The sequence below is a fragment of the Poecilia latipinna genome, unplaced genomic scaffold (genome assembly GCF_001443285.1).
Source record: "Poecilia latipinna isolate Pla-1442-1.1 unplaced genomic scaffold, P_latipinna-1.0 Scaffold1570, whole genome shotgun sequence".
In the NCBI taxonomy this organism is placed as follows: Eukaryota; Metazoa; Chordata; class Actinopteri; order Cyprinodontiformes; family Poeciliidae; genus Poecilia; species Poecilia latipinna.
Window position 1 is genome coordinate 65,143 of NW_015114186.1, and position 21,172 is coordinate 86,314.

General features: G+C 37.4%; 2 protein-coding genes across 4 annotated transcripts in view; one reads left to right on the forward strand and one right to left on the reverse strand.

Moving 5' to 3' along the window:
* The window catches only part of LOC106963703 (ena/VASP-like protein), a 43,893-nt gene extending 29,483 nt beyond the window's left edge, over positions 1-14,410 (forward strand). For all 3 annotated transcript variants that reach the window (XM_015058754.1, XM_015058753.1, XM_015058755.1), the window contains 11 exons: positions 2,494-2,551; positions 4,030-4,091; positions 5,444-6,313; positions 8,519-8,766; positions 9,935-10,050; positions 10,142-10,169; positions 11,344-11,386; positions 12,475-12,535; positions 12,617-12,674; positions 12,754-12,811; positions 13,783-14,410. In XM_015058754.1, the coding sequence (XP_014914240.1) occupies positions 2,494-2,551; positions 4,030-4,091; positions 5,444-6,313; positions 8,519-8,766; positions 9,935-10,050; positions 10,142-10,169; positions 11,344-11,386; positions 12,475-12,535; positions 12,617-12,674; positions 12,754-12,811; positions 13,783-13,820 (1,640 nt within the window). In that variant the 3' untranslated portion in view covers positions 13,821-14,410. The remainder of the gene's footprint in view (positions 1-2,493; positions 2,552-4,029; positions 4,092-5,443; positions 6,314-8,518; positions 8,767-9,934; positions 10,051-10,141; positions 10,170-11,343; positions 11,387-12,474; positions 12,536-12,616; positions 12,675-12,753; positions 12,812-13,782) is intronic.
* Positions 14,411-16,914: 2,504 nt separating this feature from the next.
* Positions 16,915-21,172, reverse strand: part of degs2 (delta(4)-desaturase, sphingolipid 2) — a 10,473-nt gene continuing 6,215 nt past the window's right edge. Inside the window, exons 2-3 of the mRNA XM_015058758.1 lie at positions 18,641-19,383; positions 16,915-17,154 (exon numbers count right to left, since the gene is read on the reverse strand). Of these exons, the coding sequence (XP_014914244.1) occupies positions 17,011-17,154; positions 18,641-19,383 (887 nt within the window). The 3' untranslated portion in view covers positions 16,915-17,010. The remainder of the gene's footprint in view (positions 17,155-18,640; positions 19,384-21,172) is intronic.

The following is a 21,172-nucleotide window of genomic DNA, read 5'->3' on the forward strand; positions in this document are numbered from 1 at the left end:
TTTGGTTACCTAGCAACACGCTACATCTTTGGTTACCTAGCAACACGCTCACTATTTGGTTACCTAGCAACACGCTCACTATTTGGTTACCTAGCAACTCACTACCTCTTTGGTTACCTAGCAACACGCTCACTCTTTGGTTACCTAGCAACTCGCTACCTCTTTGGTTACCTAGCAACACGCTCACTCTTTGGTTACCTAGCAACTCACTACCTCTTTAGTTACCTAGCAACACGCTCACTCTTTGGTTACCTAGCAACTCACTACCTCTTTGGTTACCTAGCAACACGCTCACTCTTTGGTTACCTAGCAACTCGCTACCTCTTTGGTTACTTGGCAACAACCTGTTGAGTAACTTGCGCAGCAGCAGTTTCAAGTTTCATCATTGGGCATCACAACTACTTAAAAATAAGCGACGGTGTGGAATGAAAACTGAATAAAAGAGGAAAGGTCACGCCAGTTTGGCAGAGATTTAAAACAAAATAACTCATCAGTAATTATGGATATCAACTGATATTAAACACTTGTATTGTGATACATTTTGCAGCCATATCGTTCGGCCCTACTCGAAACCAAAACCCTTGGTAAGATTTTGTTTTTTTGCAACGTGAACACATCATTCCCAGTGTGAAGCATGGCAGAGGCAGCATCATGTTATGGGCACCCGTCTCTTTATTTCTTAGCTAAATGAGGAGAATATTAACTGCCTGACCAGAAACTGCCATCTTTTTTTTTCTTGGTCGTCCAGTATTTGAAGATGAAATTGCAGAAGGTGTTAATTGAAACTTCTGAGACACACTGAGTTGAAAACATGCAGCTAAATACAGAAGATCTCAGTATCTGCCAACTCTGCAAACGCTCCGAACGGAAATATCACCCTGCAGGGATCCTGATGGCACACTGGGCGCTGGAGTCTAATGACTGGTATTCTGGTGATACGTGATAAGCGGCCCCCGTCGCCCCCTGCTGATCGCCACTTCAGAATCGGCGTGTGCTGACCTGAGCGACTAAAACGTTCAACACCAGCTCTGTTTCTTTTATTTTAATTTGGGTAAATTTTCTTTTATTGTTTCCAGGGTCTCTGTTTGTCCCAGTGTTTGTTGGGTTTATTCTCTGCTGTGGTTTGAGGCTGAAATTCCTGCGGTAGAGAAACTGCTTAGATAAAATCACATGGTGCCAGCTGCTGTCTGCCTGTTTTACGCCTGATTGTAGTTCTTGAAATCCTTAAAAATACTTTAACTTAAACGAGTTTTGGAAAATGCTTGATTTCTGTATAAAGTCCTTGAAAGTGCTTTATATTCAAACTAATCATTTTTTGTAATAAAGTGCAAACATTTGATTAAAAGCCTAAATTTGGAAATCATTAATTATGTTTGAAACCAGATATTTTCATGCAGACAAAACAATGTTTCCTCACTGTCTAAAGTTAAATCAGACCAAACTTTTCTTATTTTAGGTCAGTTAGAATTACCACAATTATTTCTATTGTCTAAATACTAGAAAACTTAATTAGAACATTTTTTATGGATTATTTTTGAACACACTATTTGCAGTTGACACTAGGTATTTTAATACACCAAATAAAATTACACATTTTGTTTCTCATTGACTGAAGTTAAATCAAACTATTTGTTCTTGTTTTAGGTCAGTTAGATTTACCCAAAAAATTATTTCTGCTTTCTAAATGTGAAAACAGATTTTTCTTTTTTTGTAACTTTCTTTGTCTTTGTGTTTAATCCTTTTATTTGAGCAGGAATGTCATTTATCTTGACTCAATTTGTTTGGGTTTTTTCAATCTAATGAATGTTTAATATTCTTAATTTCTCAATGAAATTAAGAATTTCATTGACAAGAAATTCACTTTTTCAAGTGTACCTCGTTACAGTCACTCTCGTGATAATCTATTATCCCATAGAGTGCAGGAGAATAAAACAGAAATGTCCAAAAAGCAAGGAGAGAAATTAAATTTTGTATATGTACACATGATCTAATAAGGATTTATACCAATGTAGTGGTAAGTAACAAACAATAAACAGTACTTTTTTTTTTTTTGTTTCCTTAAAAGAGTTTTTTTTATATATTTTATACAGTAAACAAAGTTTTTGAAATTGGTGGATTCTTTTGTTCAATTAGTGTTTTGTTCTCAGGCCAGTCAGACATTTCAAATATTTTAGTTTATTTACTCCATGCTGTAGAATGCAGAATATTTCTATAATACATTATAAATAACACTAACATATGGTATCATATAATTATGAATGACAACTGTGTAGTTTCTATCTATGTTGCTGGAAAAGTTTGAAAACTTACCTTGAAAATGCTTGAAAAGTGCTTGAATTTTACTGCTGGAAAAGTTTACAGATCCTGTTATTGGATATTTTACAACAAGGTTTTTCATCTGGGAAAAATATTTCCAGACAGTCTAAGCCAACTGTATGTTATTTGTTGTTAGTCAGGTTGTTTTTAGTTTAAAGATATTTTTCTGTCTTTCAGGTCCTGTAGTTCAGCGCCAAAATGGTCCGTCCTCGGAAGAAAGTGAAGCTCAGAGGAGGTATGATTCAAATTAGGCCATGTAGAAAAACATTAACAATAAATAAAGGGAATAATGCATCATTTCAATACATTTTTCTTGGCTTATTATTACATTAGAGGAGTGTTTACTTTAAAAAATCAAACTGAAGCATTTTTTCTTTAGTGCCATAGTTCTCACCTTTCCAGACTGTTCTTGAATTTTTTTTTCCAAGAACAGACGCTTGTTTTGTGTGACTTTTTGAGATTTTTTTTTAACTTACTCCATGTTTTTCCACTCAGGATTTAACAGAGTGGTTTGGTTTAATTTAAATCACCAGTTAACATTTTTCCCATAACAGCTTAAATCTGAGAGGGCCTAAGATGAAACCTTGGGGTACCCGACGATGTAAAGTTACAGTTTGGCAGAAACAAGTCCCTGTCCTTAAATTAAAACTAAAACCAGTCAAATAATGTACCAGAGACTCTCTCGTCTGGTAATATACTGTGGTCGCACTGCAAAAACACAAAATCTTACCAAGTATTTTTGTCCATTTCCTAATGCAAATATCTTAGTTTGAAAAAAAAAACTTACAAGTACATTCAGCAAGAAATATAAGTTTGTTTTAAGTAAATAGTTCCTTAATTATACTGGCAAATAACCAATAAAAAGAAATTTTTTACTGAGTGAAATAATCTGCCAGTGGAACTGGAACTTTACGTTTTAAGGAAATATTGACTTGAAATAAGCTCCTATAACCTGCTGAAAAGTTACAGGTTACTTTAGTCTCTTTTCAAGTGTACTAAGATATTTGCCCCACAAACTAAACAAATTACTTGGTAAGACTTTGTGTTTTTGTAGTGCATCATCAGCTGCGCTTCCATTGACCATAAAATTGTGCAAATCAGAATTATGGAAATAAATTTGCTTCATTATAAACATGCCCATTTAGAAAAAACTCATGTTTTTCAATAAAAGGTTTTTGGACTAGGATGAGGTGGTTCTTCAGCCGAATCAAAATTAGTCTAGTTTGCAAATGGAAACACTTTTTTTTTGCATCACACGGGTCATATAATCAATTACTGGATGTTACTACTGGCAGAAACGATGAAGATGATGATGACAGGAAGTGGTAGGAGGATCATGGCGTGACATGTTTTAATGACTTATCACATGGACAAACTTATTGACATTGGGATCACTGCAAATGCAACATTGTGTTTTTTCAACATTAGCAGAATATCAATAAAGTTTTATACACCTTTGTAATGGAAACAGATAGTGGAGGTTATAACTGAAGGAATCAAAATGATGAGAAAAAGGGTTTTGGGTTTATTACAGGAAAAAGTTGATTAAGTTGAAATAAAATGCTTGAGGCCTTATCTTTTTCAGGTTTTGTAATCAGTTTGTGAGTCATTGTTTAACCTCATTTGGCGGCAGACGGTCAAATGAATCATTAAGCTTAATTTACTGAAAGCAAACGCAGCTCTTCAGAGCAGTGACATCCTTCCACTTGATAGGATGATGGAGCAACATCAGATGCAGGCGCACAAAGAGAGGGAGCGGCGGACATCAGGATCAGGTGAGGCTCCGGCAAACACGCCCACACCCCCCTGTGAAAACAAACACACACACCGAGATCCAACACGTCATATGATCCTCGCTGCACAAACATCCAAACAAAACACTCTTCTAGCGCCCTCCATCTGCCAATAAACGGTTCGGACAAGAGCTAATTAATATTTACCCACCCATGTTTGATTTTCCCTCTAGTAGGTCAGGCTCTGTTTGTGTTTCCAAAGCAAACAGATGACTTCACCTGTAGGGAATACCTGAAATTCCTGGATAAAACAGGTTCCTAGAGTTAATTAGGCTTCCCGTTGTGCTCTGTTGTAGTTTTCCCCCGAAGCCTTTCTTCTTTTTATTTTAATCCATGCATACATATAAATGTTCATGTCTGCTTTTTAGCCACACCTACAGACTTGGGGTGTTTTCACACCTGAGAGTCCGATAGACTCGGTTCGATTGGGGACCAAAATTGTTGCATTTTCACCTCAGTCAAATAAACAAAACCCATTGAAAAACTGTTCCCCTCCTTGCCTGTGGTGGCGCTGCACCAAGAAGCACTACAGGAAATGACACAAAAATACATGAGCGCAGCTTCCTTATTTGCAAAATGTAAACAAAGATGAAGTGGCGTCAGATTTAAGAGCTTCTCGGATTTCTCATCTGTCTTTGGCAAATGATCATGAGTCAATTCTCCAGCTAGTGCCAGACTGACATGTTTGTTTTGGTTGTATTTACCCAGAATGCCATGCGCTGCAGTCCACTTCCTGCTTTCGGAGCGTTCTCCAGTCCGCTTGGCATTCACTTATGCATTCGAACCGCACCAGAGTTCACTTTAATCGAACCGAAACCCAGTTTTTTTAGGCCAGGCTGTTCGCTTGAATGGTCCACTTCAGGGTTCGATTACACATTCACACCTCCCCAAACGAACCGGACTTCCTATTCTAACTAGAGTTCGATTAAAGCGGACTAAACATGGCTGGTGTGAATGCACCCTTGAACATCCTCCTGTGTCCCTGATGTGGATGGTAAAACCAGTGCTCCCCCTTCCCCCTGCTCTACCGCCATCTTTCTTCCAGCTGCCGTTGGGGGGAAATGCCACATGCTCTCCGATCATGGCTCAGTCATGTTGCATTCTGCTGCTTGTTCTTTTTTACAATATTTTGCTTCTTTCTTATTTGCTGTTTGCTTCTGTTTTTTGACTGCTCCTGATTTTTTCTCATCTTACTTGCTTGACTGTTCAGTTGCTTTTCATTATTCTCACGTTTTTCTCTTTTCTGTTCTCCTTTGTTTGTTGCCCTCCTTCGTCTGCATCTCCTCTCTCTCTCTCTCTCTCTCTCTGTCTCTCCCACCTTTTGCCCGCCGCAGTCGTTTCCACCCTCCAGTATAAAGTGTCCACCCCTCCCACCCACCCAGACACTCCTCCCGAGTACAGACAGTTCAGAGCTAGCACACTGCCGCCCTCCTACGTCCGTGTGGCGTCCTCCTCCTCTCCTCCGTCTCAGGAGAAGGAGTTGGGGGCCATTAGGGACAAGGCCCAGCTGTCCTCCCAGCTCTCCACCTCGCTCGCCTCTGCCTTTTCCCCAGTCCAGACAGGAGTGAACACCCAGGGCCGACAGGTCCGTCAGATCCCCTTATCCCCTCCCACGGCGGCCCGCCACCTTCAGCAACAACAGCAGCAGCAGGACATCCTCCTCCCCCCCAAACATGGCACCTGGTCTGCCTCCCACTTGCAGCAGATGTACCCCCAACCCTCCTCGTCCCCTCCGGTAATGATGCCAGTGAAGCAGGGGTTACCCCCGCAGCCAGTCCTCCCAGTAGCTCACCCACTTCCACCAGTCAGCACTAGGATGAAGCCCCCTCCCCTTGAACCTCCCGCCGTTGGGGGCCTCAGTCAGCCGCCACACCCTCACTCCAACGGCCAGCCAGACGATTCCTACTCTCCTCTTTCCCAGCATCTCCCGCTCACACCGCAGTACTGCGAGGCAATCCCCCTCCCTCCTCTGACTGGTCAGTCAGGCCCCAACCATCACCCCCAGAACCAGTTAACCTTCCACTCTCAGCAGCATCTGCACCAACAACACCAGCAGCAGCACCACCAGCAGGCCCAGACCCCCACCACCATCACCTCATCTTCCTCATCCTCCTCGCCCCCCTCTTACACTGCCATGTCAGACGGGGGCTCTCCCAAGAAGACCCCCTCCCCTGTCCCCCAGCCGGCCCCCGCGGCCAGCAGCAGTAAGTATGGAGGAGAGGAGCAGGAAGTGGCTCAGCAGGGAAGTGACAGGAGTTTTCACTCTGCGTGTGTGTGTGTGTTGGATGAACAGGAGTGTGTGTGGATTAGGGATGCAAACAGTTAATCGGCTGATTAATTGTCGATTAACAGTTTATTAGAATAAAATGATTCCCAATCGATTAACTAATAACGTCCTCATAGACCTTCCTTTAGTGTTGTAGTTTGGCCGCCATCCAGCAGAGGGTGCCGCTGGTCATCCTTAGAGCAGAACTAGTTGATGCAGAAACAAAGATGGCGGAGCCGTACCAGAACAGTAAAGAGAAACAGATCAAACAGAGTCCAGTTTGAGATGCAAAACGCTCTTTATGCAGTTCTGTTTTAAAATGTGAACAAACTTTCACCTTAATGCTTCATCCAGCGTCAGCTTCTCTACTGAAAACCACAGACTAGCTACGAAGGCGATGATGTCAGAGAATTAGGCCCACGCTAAGAAAATGAAAATAAAATTGCGAGAATAAAGTTATAGTATTACGAACAGAAAATGACTATTCACGCAATACTAGGACTTTATTCTTGTGATATTCCGACTTTATTCTAACGACTTCGATCACGTAGAACTTTATTCTAGCAAAATTCTTATTTTATTTTCAAAATATTATGACCTTTTTCTATTGTGAATTTTTAAAAACGGACTTCTGTTCAGCTTTATGAGAGTTTAATGGATCCACACAGAAAAACTGTAACATTATGGAAAAACAAAGCTGATTTTAAGGGCTGCAGTGAGTTAATGCGTGTCAGGTGGCAACGTTTTAACATTGCTTACAGAGCAAGAACAGACAAAACTGCATGGAAATTAAGTGTTTCACATATCTTTTCATATTTTATTTTTCTGTGCAGCAACTTAAGAAATTCCCGTCTTATATATGTTTCTAAGTTCTAAACTCACTCCAAGTTTCTAAGGTCTGAGTGTCTGCAGGCAAAAATAGAAGAAATCTGTTGGGAGGAAAAAGCTTTTTATGCTACTTTATCAATTTCAGGCCAAAATTACTGAATTTAATTTCATACTGAGATTTTATAAACATAAACTTTGTAAGTCTGTTATAATAGAATAGGAATAGAAATGTGCTTCATTGTTCTACAAGTGGGAAATTTATGTGCAGCAGCAGAAAAGTGACAGGAAATTAAACAAGAAAATTCACAAAAAGGTAGAAATATGCAATGTCCAAAAACAGAATAAATAATAAAACATACTTCACTTTAAGGCAGAATTTTAACAAAAATATTGTTCACTTCAGATAAATGTGTAACTGAGTTGGTTAATTAAAAATATTACAAAATGTTCATGTCTGTTAAAACATTAAACAGACATGAATTGTCACTAATTTGGATTAGTGACAATAAAAACCACAACTGCAGAGATGAACAGAAATCCAATACTCTACGATATTTTACTTATATTTTCTGTTGCAAATTTTTTTCTTTTTGCAAAGAAAACATATTTTATTGGGAAAGACCATTTTTCTTAACAATTAAGGTAAATTTGTAACTAATAAGATTCATAAATATTTATAAAAGCAAAAATTCCTGTGCTGCAACTTTAAGTTACAAACCGATTTAAAGGACAGAATAAACTCATACTTATGCAGTAGAGTTAATTTGATATATTTTTATTAGGATATAATGTGTAAAAGTTATTATTAAAAAATTTCATTAATATTTATTTAGAGACAAACATTGAATTTGTTAAATTGTCCATGGTTTTCTATGGGGGGCTTCAAAATGTTGGATGAGGGAAAAAACAATTCATAAAAATCTATCTTTTTTTAATCATTGTTATAAAAAGTAATTTGAAATAATTTATTGAATATTATTTACAACACTCACCTTTCTGATTGGCTGACGTTTCTGACTACATAGAGATGGAACCAACCAACCATGCGCTTTTTAAGCCTGCCGCTGTGTTTTGTTTTGTTTTTATTAGTTATTTTTGCAGGGACCGTGTGTAAACACATTGACTTTTACTAAAAGAAGAGATGCTTTACATCAGATTTAGCTTAGCGCTGCCGTCCATCTGTAGTTCCTGGACAGGTCACATCAATAAAATACACTTTGAAACATTCACAATACGTTAGATGTATCCTACTAAATTTCTTGAGGTAACAGTTGGGAGTCCATCGTTACTAAAGCTGTAACTTTACCCCGTCCAGGTGGCCCCGTCTCTGCAGGTCACCCAGCGATGCTTTCTGTGGCCCCGCCTCCAGCCGCGGCCCCGGCCCCCATGGCCGGGCCGCCGGCCCCGCCGCCGCCGCCGGGCCCGCCGCCCCCCATGGCGGTGCCTCCGCCCATGCCCCCTCCTCTGCCCACCGGTGGGGGCCCTCCTGGGGGCCCGCCTGGGGTCCAGCCTTCAGGACTGGCTGCAGCTCTGGCTGGAGCCAAACTACGGAAAGTGCACAGGGTGAGTGCTCCTGTTTACCAACACATATTTTAACAAACTTTAGTGATTTTATGGTCGACATTTTATCCAGATTTCACTTTTTACATGTTTTTGTTTTTCCATTTGTTTCTACTGCTTATAAAAACAACCAGCTGTTTTTGGCAATAAGTTAAAGTTTTTTGGTGTCTAAAAAAATTAGCCTTTTCCAAAACCTCCAGATTAAGTCACATTCGAGAGGTACTGCGCCATTGCCTAGCAACCCCATAAGCCCAGCCGGTCTCCTAGCCTGGTTTTACCTCTGTATGCGCTTCACCATGGCTGCTGGAAAAGACAAACGTTTTATTTAATTAAAAACTAAATGGTTGTATATAATAGAGGAAAATATACTAATCAATAAAATGAAAGGCAGCAGAAAGAAGAAAAAAATGTTTTATCTGCTCCTTTTATATCAAGAATAAAATCGAACAATAGGGATTTACAAAAAAAACTAAACAATTCGTATGGGTTATGCTATTTCATAACTAGCAAAAGTTATGAAAAACAAAGTTTTACCGTTCTCTTAAATATGTACATTGATCTGGCATTTTTTTGTCGACTTACCAACCAGAAACCACTTGCTGCATTCTTATTGCTTGTGCAGGAGCATCAACTAATGCTTTTCAAAGACATAGAGTTCTATTTTTGCTAAAACAGGCTGAGCTGAACAAACTGACTTAACTGACTAAAACCTCATTTTCTAATATACATGAAATGCATGTACATAACATGTACATGCATGTACATAACATGTACATGCATGTACATGACATGCAAAAAATGTCATGTACATGTTTTGTATAGCCTGTGAATCCATCCTAACTTGTTCAAGGAAGCATATTAAGTCACATTTAATATCAAGTATTGTTCAGTACAACAGGATTTAAAAAAAAAATCCAGATTAAGATGTTGTGGGATGACCTTAAACAGGCCATTCATGCTCTAAAACCCTCTAATCTGAGTTTAAGCTGTTCCCCACTGAGAAGAGTGGGCTGAAATTCCTCCACAGAAATGCAAAACATTCATTTTATTTCTAAGTCTGCTTAATTAGACCACAGGAGCAACATTTTCCCATGTTCTGGGACATTTTCCCTCCACTAAGTGGCTCTGGTGACCTCTGGTGACCTCCATGTTGTTTGAACATTTCCTCCAGGATGAGAGCAGCCCACCCGGCTCTGGGGGTAAATGTGACTCCAACCGGTCGAGTGGGGGCAGCGGCGGTGGCGGAGAGGGGCTTATGCAGGAGATGAATGCCTTACTAGCTCGCAGGTAAAACATCAACAGGAAGTACAGTCTGCTTTTAGAAAACGGTTGTGTTTATTCCTGAAGTTCAAACCGCTCTTCCCTCATTCTCTCTTAGACGAAAAGCTTCAGAGAAACCCGATGAAGTAAGTTGCACATTTTAACAAAAATCTATAGTTTCTTTATAGTCAAGAGCTCAGATGGTACATTTTAGCATGCTCACTCCTCAGGTCGTATGTTTGTCATATTTAGCCATTCAAGTTCCGGCCATTTTACAAAATGGTTGCTGTTTTTGAGCCTTTTAAACCAGTTATTGCCGTAAAATGTTCTCCGTTTTCATAACTTTAACTTTATTTTACAAGTTTTCTACTTTGGCCATCCTATTCGAACAACTAAAGTAACCAGTTATATAGTGATATAGTCATGACTTTTATAAGTTTCACAAACTGGAAGTAGCTGAAGACAACGGTCTTCATGGTTAGCGTTAGCTTCCATTCATATTTTTATGTGTGTAGTGATGTAGCGTTAGCTTCTGGTATATTTTTATGTGTTTACCAGTTCACATTAGCAGTTTAGCGCTAGTTTATGGTGATTTTTTATAGCATTATTTTCTGATTAGTTTTTTAATGTGTTTAACAGTTTAGCGTTAGCTTCTGTGTATTTTGTGTAACGGTTTAGCATTAATTTCTGGTGTTTTTTTTAAATATTTTTAGCAGTTTAGTGTTAACTATGATATTTTTAATGTGGTTAGCGACTTGGCATTAGCGGAACTAAGACTCTGAGCAAAACTCAGTTTGGTTAGCCAAAGCTAGCCACATTTTTGGTGCAAACATATTCTCCATGTCGGCCATCTTGAAAAAGCAAACAATATCAAGAAAATACATATGATTTCTATGGTTCAAAATATGCAGGTTATAATTTGACACCAAACACATTCACCTAATTGGCAATTTTACTTCAAGGAATAATTTTCAGTGAAAATCATGGTGGCCATTTTGAAAAATAAAAAAATATCATTAAATATGATTACTATGGGTCCAGTTATGTATGATTTGACAATAAAAGTATTCATTTGTAATAAGTATTGTCAATGTCAGTATGACGATCATGGTGGCCATCTTGAAAAACAGCCACCATCTTTAATTTTTCAGTGGCTAAAAGTTGTTTCTATGCCATGTCAGACTCTTGTTTCTGCATGTGAACAATTTAGATGAAATATTCAATTATTTGGTGAACTAAGAGATCAAAATATCAGAACTGCTGTCATCTTCTTCTTAGAAAAACAATATTTTATTAGAATCACATATTTATTTTTTACAGGATGATTCAGGTGGTCGAGGGCCGGGTCAGCAGAACTCCACAGGTACGGATAACGCTCAGCATCCAGCCTAACTGGGTTATGAATAACCAATGCATCAGTCTTATTTCCATATTTTGAGCTCAAGATTACAAAGAAAACATTTTCCAGATGTTTGATTAATACCTCAGATGATTTAATCTCAAATAAACAAACTGGTGGATTTAACAAGAAACGTGATTAGAAAGGTTCTGATTACATCAAATTAGTCATAAAATTAAAAGTAAGTAAATTAGCCAGGCTTGATTAGTGTTTTCTATGAAGCCTGAAGTGGATAATGTGAAATAATAAAAAACGGTAACTGGAACCAGATTAAATGGACTGGTACCATGGTTGGTTGTGTTCTTTCCCAGCATGCACTGGTTTCCTCTGCTTTCATGGCACAGCCAACAAAACCAGAGCCGAGTCGTTCAGAACCGACCTCAGCGGGGAATGCCTTCATCCCTGATTATTATTTACATGCTTTCACCAACTGTGCACTTCTGTGTGAGTTTTCATATACACGCACTGTAAAAACACAAATGTATCCCAAGTATTTCTGATTTATATAGCACAAATAACTAGCTATCTAAATATCTAGCTTGTTTTGAGTCAATAATTACTTAATGTTGATGGAAAAGAACTGGTTCCTCTGGCAGATTATTTCACTTACAATGTGGGGAGAATGCCTTGCTACAAGTGAAAATAATCTAGTTATTTTTTTTATCAGTATTAAGGAATTGTTTACTTTAAATGATCTCCTATTTCTTGCTAAAAAGTTTTATCATGTTTAAAGTGAACTAAAATATTTACATTAAAATTAACCAAAAACACTTGGTAAGATTTTCTGTTTTTGCAGTGCACACACCTATATACAAACATAAAACTGTTTTTACCCTTAAAGTGTAAGATATATGCTTATAATAAATAATTTCTTGAATGTTTAGAACTAATAATAAAGAAGAGAGAATATTAGCTTTGAAATGAAGTTGTTTTTTATGTCCTCACCATATTACTGTTCTCCATGCAGTTTTAAACCTTTTAAAAACAAAGTATATATATTTTACAATCAGTAATTGTTCCGATGGTAACTTAGTTTTTGCGTATTTCCACAGATGCTCTGAAGAAGCCGTGGGAGCGGTCCAACTCTGCAGAGAAATCCTCGCTGGTGTCCAGGTGAGCAAATTCATCCTGAAAATGAAACCAGCTAACGAGCGGCGGAGAGTAAATTCTGCCTGGTGTCGGTTTGTGTTTCAGAGTGAGACCCATTGGCAGCACCAGTGAAGCCGACACAGAATTCGACAGGATGAAACAGGTGATCCGGTCAGAACCAACTGGGTTTACTGGGGGATGTGGAAAATGAGCTCACACGTGGATTTTTTGTTTGTTTGTAGGAAATTTTGGATGAAGTTGTGCGCGAGCTACACAAGGTGAAAGATGAAATCATTACCGGTAAGCAACGCCGTCTTCTGCACAGAGCGCGAAAATCTTTACACTGCAAAAACACAAACTCTTACCAAGGATTTTTGGTCTACGCTTTTAGTCCAATTATCTTACTACACTTGAACTAAGACGAAAGTAACTTTAAAGTAACTTTTCAAGACAAAGGAGCTTGTTTTTTAAAAAAAAAATCCTTAATATTGGTAAAAATAATTTTAAAAAGTACAAGTTACACCAGCAGATTATTTCACATATGAAAAATGTTTTGCCATAAGTAAAATAATCAGCTCAACTGGAACGTTTTTATCAATATTAAGAAAGTATTTACGTACAGCAAGCTTCTGTATCTTCATGGAAAGTTACTTTAAAGTTAGTTTTGTAAGACAGTGTGTTAGGGCCATTATAAATAGAAAAAAGGAGTAAATTTTCACCAAGAAAGGTGAAGATTTTTTATAGGGATATTTTTATAGAAAATTTTAAACTTTTCAAACTGATATTTCCGAATTTTTTTAGTGAAAATTTGTGATATTAACTTCAAAATTTAAGGGATTTTTTTTTTTTTTTTTTTTACCATTTTCAGTTTTTAAAACTCAGAAATTTTCATGTTTTTTGTAGAAAATTTCTGGTACTAATGTCAAATTTGAAGGATTTTTTTCTAGCTAATTTTCAACTTTTCAAACTCAGAAATTAAAATTTGTTTTTTTGAAAATTTCAAGAATTAAATGTAAAATTTCTGAGTTTTTTTTTTTTTTTTTTTAGGAAATTTCTTAAATGAATCTAAAAATTTCTGCATTTTTGGGTAGTTTTGCCCTATTTCAAGTACACTAGGCTAGTTGCATTAGAAATTAGACTAAAATTACCTGGTAAGACTTTCTGTTTTTGCAGTGTACCATCTCCAACGCTGCAGCTTGATTTCTCTCAAACTCGTCCAACCTGACAGTCAGAGCAGCTGCTTCAGTTTCTCTCCGCTTGGTTTCTTGCAGCCATCAGACATGAAATCGGCAGAATCAGTACATCCTAATCCCGTCCCGCCAGGCGGACGAAGATGCGGCAGACGGAGGACGGACGCGCAGATGCACAGACACGAGGACCGGGGAATGTTCTCTCAATGTTTCTGTTGCAGAGACGTTGCGGCAACATTTAAGTCTGCTGGACAGCAAAAAGGAAACGGGGAAGACGGAAATGTTGTGATTAATTTAAGGAAAGGAGGAAACTTGGACTAGAAGAGACGTTTGTACTGAGTTCGGTGTTGTGGTCCTCTCTGTGCACCTAGACTCAGTCAGCCCAGTGTTGCAGCTTTTTTGTCTCTGTTGAGTCTTATGAAGAAAATATTTTTGTTTTCTAAGTTTTTACTGTTTTATTATTTAAAACTGTGGTGATAATGATGATGCTGTCGATGACAATGAGTATTACTTGGTATTAGAGAAGGACAAAGGAATCTTGCACACCATTTCTGTCTGCTTTTATATTTTCTATGGTCGCTTTCGGTTCGTTTTTCTCCCTGAACATTTCATGAGAACAAGCACAAAACGGGCGAAGCTGCAGATGCAGACACGCTCGCCCTTAAACGGCGTATATAAAACAAAAAGTGTTTTTATAACTTTGCTCATACTGCTGTCGTACGTCTAATCTTTTCTCTCCATAGATGAAAATTACCTCTAATCTCAGAACATTTAGAAGTGCAGCCTGCTTACACTGCAAAAACACAAAATCTTACCAAGTATTTTTGTCTAGTTTCTAGTGCAAATATCTTAAATATCTAAGCTTAAAATATAATTAAACTAACTTACAAGTAACTTTTCATGAAGATATAGCAGCTTGTTTTAACTAATGAATTCCTTAATATTGATGAAAAAGTTCTGGTTCCACTGGCAGATCATTTCACTTATAACAAAACATTTTTTTCAAATAATCTACCAGTATAAAGTCACTTCTCTTAAAGTGTAATGTATTTGCAGTATAAAAATCCTTGGTAAGGTTGATGTTTTGCAGTGCGCGGCTCCAGTACGGTTGAGGAAACGAAGCAGCCTGATGGTGTAAATGTGCCGCCGTGTTTCTCCTCCTCCGTGTGGAACGGGGTCATCCTTCGCTTTGTGAACCTCCCAGTATGCATGAACCTCCCTCCGTCTATATTTGTTTTCTATTTGGTTCCAAACTTAATTAAAATCTATATAAATGGTGGTGCGTTTGTTTCTGCAAAGGTTCCCCGTTTTGCTGTAGATCAGATGTTGACTGTGATGATGTGGGTGAAAACGAAGCGTTTTTATCTGCAGCCGAGTGAAACGGAGGTTTAACGTTTCTGTCCGCGCTCGAATTTAAAAGCTGGAAGTAAATTTATTCCAATTCAAACTAAATCTCAGTCAATTTGTGTATTTTTAAGACACTTTCACACACACACACACATATATATATATATATATATATATATAAATAAAAATAATTACACATAAGTACACTGAAAAAAATATTTCTTCTGTAAATATCAGTACACTTTAAGACAAAACTAATTTACACAACTTTTCAGCAAGAAATTTGTTTGTCCTTTGTTTTTTTTAAGTTCCACTTTCAAAATTTCTTATATTTAACTTATGACATTTTTCCCATATTGTAAGTGAAAAAATCTGGAATTAGAACTTTTTGAATCATTATCAAGTAATTATGACTTTAAAAACAGCGGTACATCTTGCTGAAAAGTTACTTGTAAATTAGTTTTGTCTTGTTCTCAGTGCAATACATTATTTGCACTAGAAACTAGACTTGGTTAGATTGTGTTTTTGCAGTGCATTATTACTATATATTTTGTTATTTAGCCACAGAGTGGATTTCAATTATGCACTGCAAAAACACAAAATCCTACCAAATATTTTTGTGTTCCAAATATCTCACTACATTTGAAATGAAAGTAACTTACAATTATCTTAAGTAAATAATTCCTTAATATTGATGGAAAAGTTCTTGTTACATTGGAAGATTCAAATGTTTTTAGCTGCTGTATTTTCCTGAAAAGTTTCTTCAAAGTTAGTTTTGTGAACTGAGATATTTTCACTGGAAACGAGACAAAAATACTTTCTAAGGTTTTGTGTTTTTGCAGTGTAGAACTGCAGACCTCGGTTTTAAAAGCTGTAATCAGAATTCGATATAAAACATCAATAAAAAGATGATCAGAAACGTGAAAACTCGCTCGATATCCATCAAAGAAACTCGATCCCAAAGAATAAAACCATGAATTAGAAAATAAAAACGAAGCTTCGCTCTGTGAGTGGACAGGAACAGAAACACTAAAATGAGGGACAAAACTTTTATTCCAAAATATCAATTTACTTTTCACGGCATTTCCTGATCTGCATTTTTACATGTTCAGATTCCAGACGACAGAAACAAGATTCATCGTTTCACAAATCAGTCAAAAAACAATAACACAGCATCACAAACACATCTATTAATATTAATAAAACAATATCTAGACTCTTGGATAAAAAACAGATGGAATACTTTATGAAAAATAAAAAATACAACCACAAAACTGTAATCCTGATGGATTAATGTTTTTTCATGTTTGGTTTTGTGGCTCCAGTCAGATTTTTATGATTTATAGCAAAACAAAGCGTCACTGAAGAAAAGCTCCTCTTACTCAAAGTATCAACGCTGCGTTCCTCTTCAGCTCCGTTCTGCCCAACAGCAATAATCTGCTCCAATGTTGAGGGATTAATAATCTGATCGTTCAGGAGAAACTCTGACAATATGTGTGACCTTCATCTGAGACACGACGACTATAAACAAATCAACTTTTACAAAACAGCAGGAGTAAAAACGTTTCTCTTTCAGCGACTGCATCAAAAAGTTCAACTACACTGCAAAAACACAAAATACTACCAAGTATTTTGGTAGCTTTTTAGCAGGATGTGAATAATTCCTTAATTCTGATGAATACGTTTCACTGGCAGATTATTTAACTGATGAGACATTTTCTCATTTTATAAGTAAAATAATCTGCCAATGGATTCATCAATATTAAGAAATAATTAACTTAAAACAAGCTCCTATATCTTGCTGAACATTTACTTGTAAGTTAGTTTTATCTTAGTTCAAGTGAACTGAGACATTTGCATTAGAAACTGGACTAAAATGTGCTGCAGGATTTTGTGTTTTTGCGGTGTAAGTAGCAGTTTAACAGTTTTATTTAACTTTTCTGTATAAATATCACTAGTAATCTATTCCAGCTTGCTTAGCTTGTACTCCCGTTTGATTCTGGCGTAAGGGCCGATGTTTTCGTCGAACACAAAGTCCCACAGCACCTGGAACCAGGAGGTGTGCTGCGGCAGCGAGTCGTAATACTCCGCTGCTATCTTTTTCACCTGCAAAAACAAGGAAAACAGCTTAGAAAAACATCAAAACTCCAACATTTTAACTGCAGGTGTTAGTTAAAGCTGCTGCTTCTGAACATTAATTTTAGAGAACCTGAGCAAATGAAACAATGTTTTCACATGATGATTTACTTCTTAAAAGGGGGAAAAGTTCACATTTGACCGTTTCAAATTCAGGGTTTGTTCACTTTTCCTGCTTTAAAATTCAAGCATTTTCAAGATAAGTTTTCTAACACTTTGGAGATAAAAAATAACACAAATAAACTTAAGACGACAGTCTCAGTTCATGACTTTATCTTCTCATTTTTTACTGTTAATAATAATAATAATGCTGAGTTTCCTGGCTTTTAACAAATAGAAATAGTTTTGGTGATTCTAACTGACCTAAAATAATAAATTTTAGTCTGATTAACTTCAAAATGTAACAAAAATATTTATTTTTAAATATGTAAAATTGTAAATAGAATTTTCCAAATTTAAGCTTTTAATCAAACATTAGATTTATTTTTATTACAAAACTGTGCAGTTTGAAAATCAAATACTTTCAAGGACATTGTACAGAAATCAAGCACTTTCCAAACCTTGAAACACCTAATTAAAACTTCAAGGATTTTAAGGACCTGTAAACCCAGAATCTGGTTCTCCAGCAGAACAATGATCCAAAAAATAATGTTTCAGAATGTCCTAATCAAAGTATCTGAAACACTGAAGTTGATGAGAAATTACCCCAGAAGTTATTGTGATAAACAATAATATAGTTTTAACATTTTCAAGTAATATAATTGCAAAGGAATAATAATGCAAGTCAAACCTCTCAAAGACAAATAAAATATAATTTCTGTCCAACATTTAAGACTGGAAGAGGAAAACATTTTGAATAAAGTATTGCCCAGTACTTTTTAATCTACTTTTTAGTGCAAATATCTTAGTACACTTGAAATAAGACAAGATAAGTAACAAGATATAGAAGCTTATTTTAAGTAAATTATTCCTTAATATTGATGAAAAGGTCTATATTAATCCTGGTTCCACTGGTAGAATAGTGAAGGGTGTTGTGCCGTTACCTAGCAACCACAGCCAAGCCCAGCCAGTCGCCTAGCAACCCAGTTCTAGTTCCACTGGCTGATTATTAACTTATAACACAAGGGAAATGTGTTGTTGTAAGTACTGTTCATATTGAGGAGTTATTTACTTAAAACAGGCTCCTGTATCTTACTTAAAAGTTACAGTAGGTCAGTTTTAATTATTTAAAGTGTACTGAGATATTTGCACCAAAATCTAGACCAAAAATACTTGGTGAGATTTTGTGTTTTTGCAGTGTAGAAGTTGCAGAGAAAAGTTAAGACAATATTTGCGACTCATAAAATGTCACATTGTGCTCCCTCGCTACGAGTCGGTTAATATCTGCATTGGAAAATATGAGTGGAGTCCAAAGTTCAGCTGCTGTGGTATTAAGGATGATTAGCCAGAGACTCACCTGAGGTAGTTTACTGCCAGGTATGCTGGGGAAGTCATGGTGCTCCATGTGGTATCCAACATTGAAGGTGAGGAAGTTCAGTGGCCCGTAGTACGAATACGTCTCATGTCCCTTCAGAAACATGTAATGCTCCGCTATGAAGTGTCCAGAGAACGGATGGATCCCCAGGCACAAAATGGATCCAGCAATGAGATAAACAATCGGCTTTAGCCCCCAGAAGTAGTAGATGATGGCGTCTGCTAGGAGCTGCACCACCGTGTTCTGGATCTCCATCGGACCCACCGGTTTGGGGTTGACCACCAGTGGCCTCAAGGCGTAGAAAAACGGCTGCAGAAAGAGCCAGAGGACCTTCCTAGCCGGCGTGCAGAAGAACCATCCCTCCCAGTCTGTTGGGATGTCCACATCCAGCTGGTCGCCGCCCAGGTACCGGTGGTGGTCGATGTGGTACTTCTTGAAGGAGGCTGAGTAGGGAAGCCCGATGGGCAGGTTGGCCCACATGGCGAACCAGCGGTTCCACTTCGCAAGCTTGTTCCCGAAAGCCACGTTGTGAGAAATGTCATGAATGGCCAGAGTGAGCGAGTGGTTGATGCAGCCGCCGAAGCCGTAGGCCCAGAAGAAGACCCACTTCCAGGAGAGGTCGTGGACCAGGTAGCAGGCGACGAGTTGGATCAGAACCAAGCCGGACACAACCCACTTCAGCTGGGGGTCCGGACCCATCAGGGTCTTGATTTCTGGATATTTGGCTGAGAAGAGAAACACAGAAAGGAAGAGTAAGGACTAGCACTCAAATGATTAATCGAATTAATCATGATTAATCAATTGTTCAAATAAGCTTTAACTGACTCAGTAATGGATTATAATCATTGAAAACTCAAAAAAAGGCAATTTGTTTGAAAGAACAACATATTGAGAGCAGTAATTAAGTTAAAACTGTACAGAAATATATACATTTTTCATTTTCATTATTTAATGTTAAATAATCTTTTTCTGTAAATCCAAAACTGAAGCGTATAGTTGTAGCTTCATTTGTTTCAAATTATCTGTTGTTCAGCACCTCTTGATGTCTAAATATTAATGAGTTAATCGATTTAGCTGATGAAATAATTGATTCCATCATGATTAATCCGATTCATCGCGATTAATCAATTTTTGAAATAATTGTCAACTAATTTAGTAATTGATTAATCATTAACTGGAGGATATAGACCCAAAGCAAGGTGATTTGCTGAAACAACAACATATTCAGAGCAATAATTAAGCCAAAGCTGTACAAAAATATGTACAATATGTACAAAACTCAAGTGGCATAGTTTTAAGTTCACTCGGTTCAAATTATGTGAAAATATCTCGCTGATAAAGAGCTGAAATAGTGATGTGGAAAAGCATTTACAGAAAAACAGAAGAAATCCAAAAGGTATAAATTCCTGATGCAAAGAAAATAATTTGTTGGTCATCGCTGCAGCTCTGGGATTAATTAAGTCAATTTCAAAAGCAGCCCATATTGCAAGGTGCCCAGCCCTCTCCTGGGAAAATCCTGCTGACAAAACTCTGCTTAATTGGCAGAGGTGTTGTTTTGCTGAAGGACATAACACAGTTAAACTGTAGCCGTTAGGAAAATCCACTGACAAAAGGAATAAATGGGATTGCTTCATGGAATATAATCCGCTCGTTGGGGCAAACAAGTTTGGATCTGTTGCACTGACTGACCACACCCTGATGGAACTACAACAAGAGTCAGAAGTGTGGCGCAGTGGAGTCAGGGAAAGCCTTCACATGACGGGGGCCGGGATGCAAATTAAGGCTCCTGATTTGTTTTTCGTTTCCCAGTTTGATGACTCTAAGCAGGTTAAACTGGTAAATAAAGGGTTTGTTTTCAATTCTTTCTCTACATTCTCCTACTGTTGTGGACCAAACCCTCTGTTTTCAGTTAATATTAAATACATAAAAGGTAGGGCTGAAACGATTAATCGTGATTAATTGGATAAATCATGATTAATCGATTACTGAAATAGTAGTCAATGAATTTAGTAATCGATTAATCGGAATGTACTGACTCAAAAAAGGCCATTTCCTGAAAGAACACAGTAAAAATGCCAGTGTTGAATTAACACCCAAAAGTGTCTATATGTGTCCAAGTCAGCTGGTGTTAAATTCAACAATACAGAGTGTCACATTAACATTACAACGGTGCTGGTGTTAAAATATATTAAAAGTAACACCAGTGTAGTGTTGATCACAAAACATAATGTGGTGTTAAAAAAGTAAATAATTGACCCACAAAGTGTCAATATCAATCAAATCCAGTGGAAAATATTCAAAACAATACACAGAAATGGAAAGTTTAACTTTTCTTAAACCCATTTCAGTATTATAGACCAATGTTAATTTAACAAAAAAATGGGTGTCAATCTTTTAACACTTTCAAAAGTGTTACTTTAACACCTGCTGACTTGGACACAGACACTTTTGGGTGTTAATTCAACACTGGCATTTTTACTGTGTTCTTTCAGGAAATGGCCTTTTTTGAGTCAG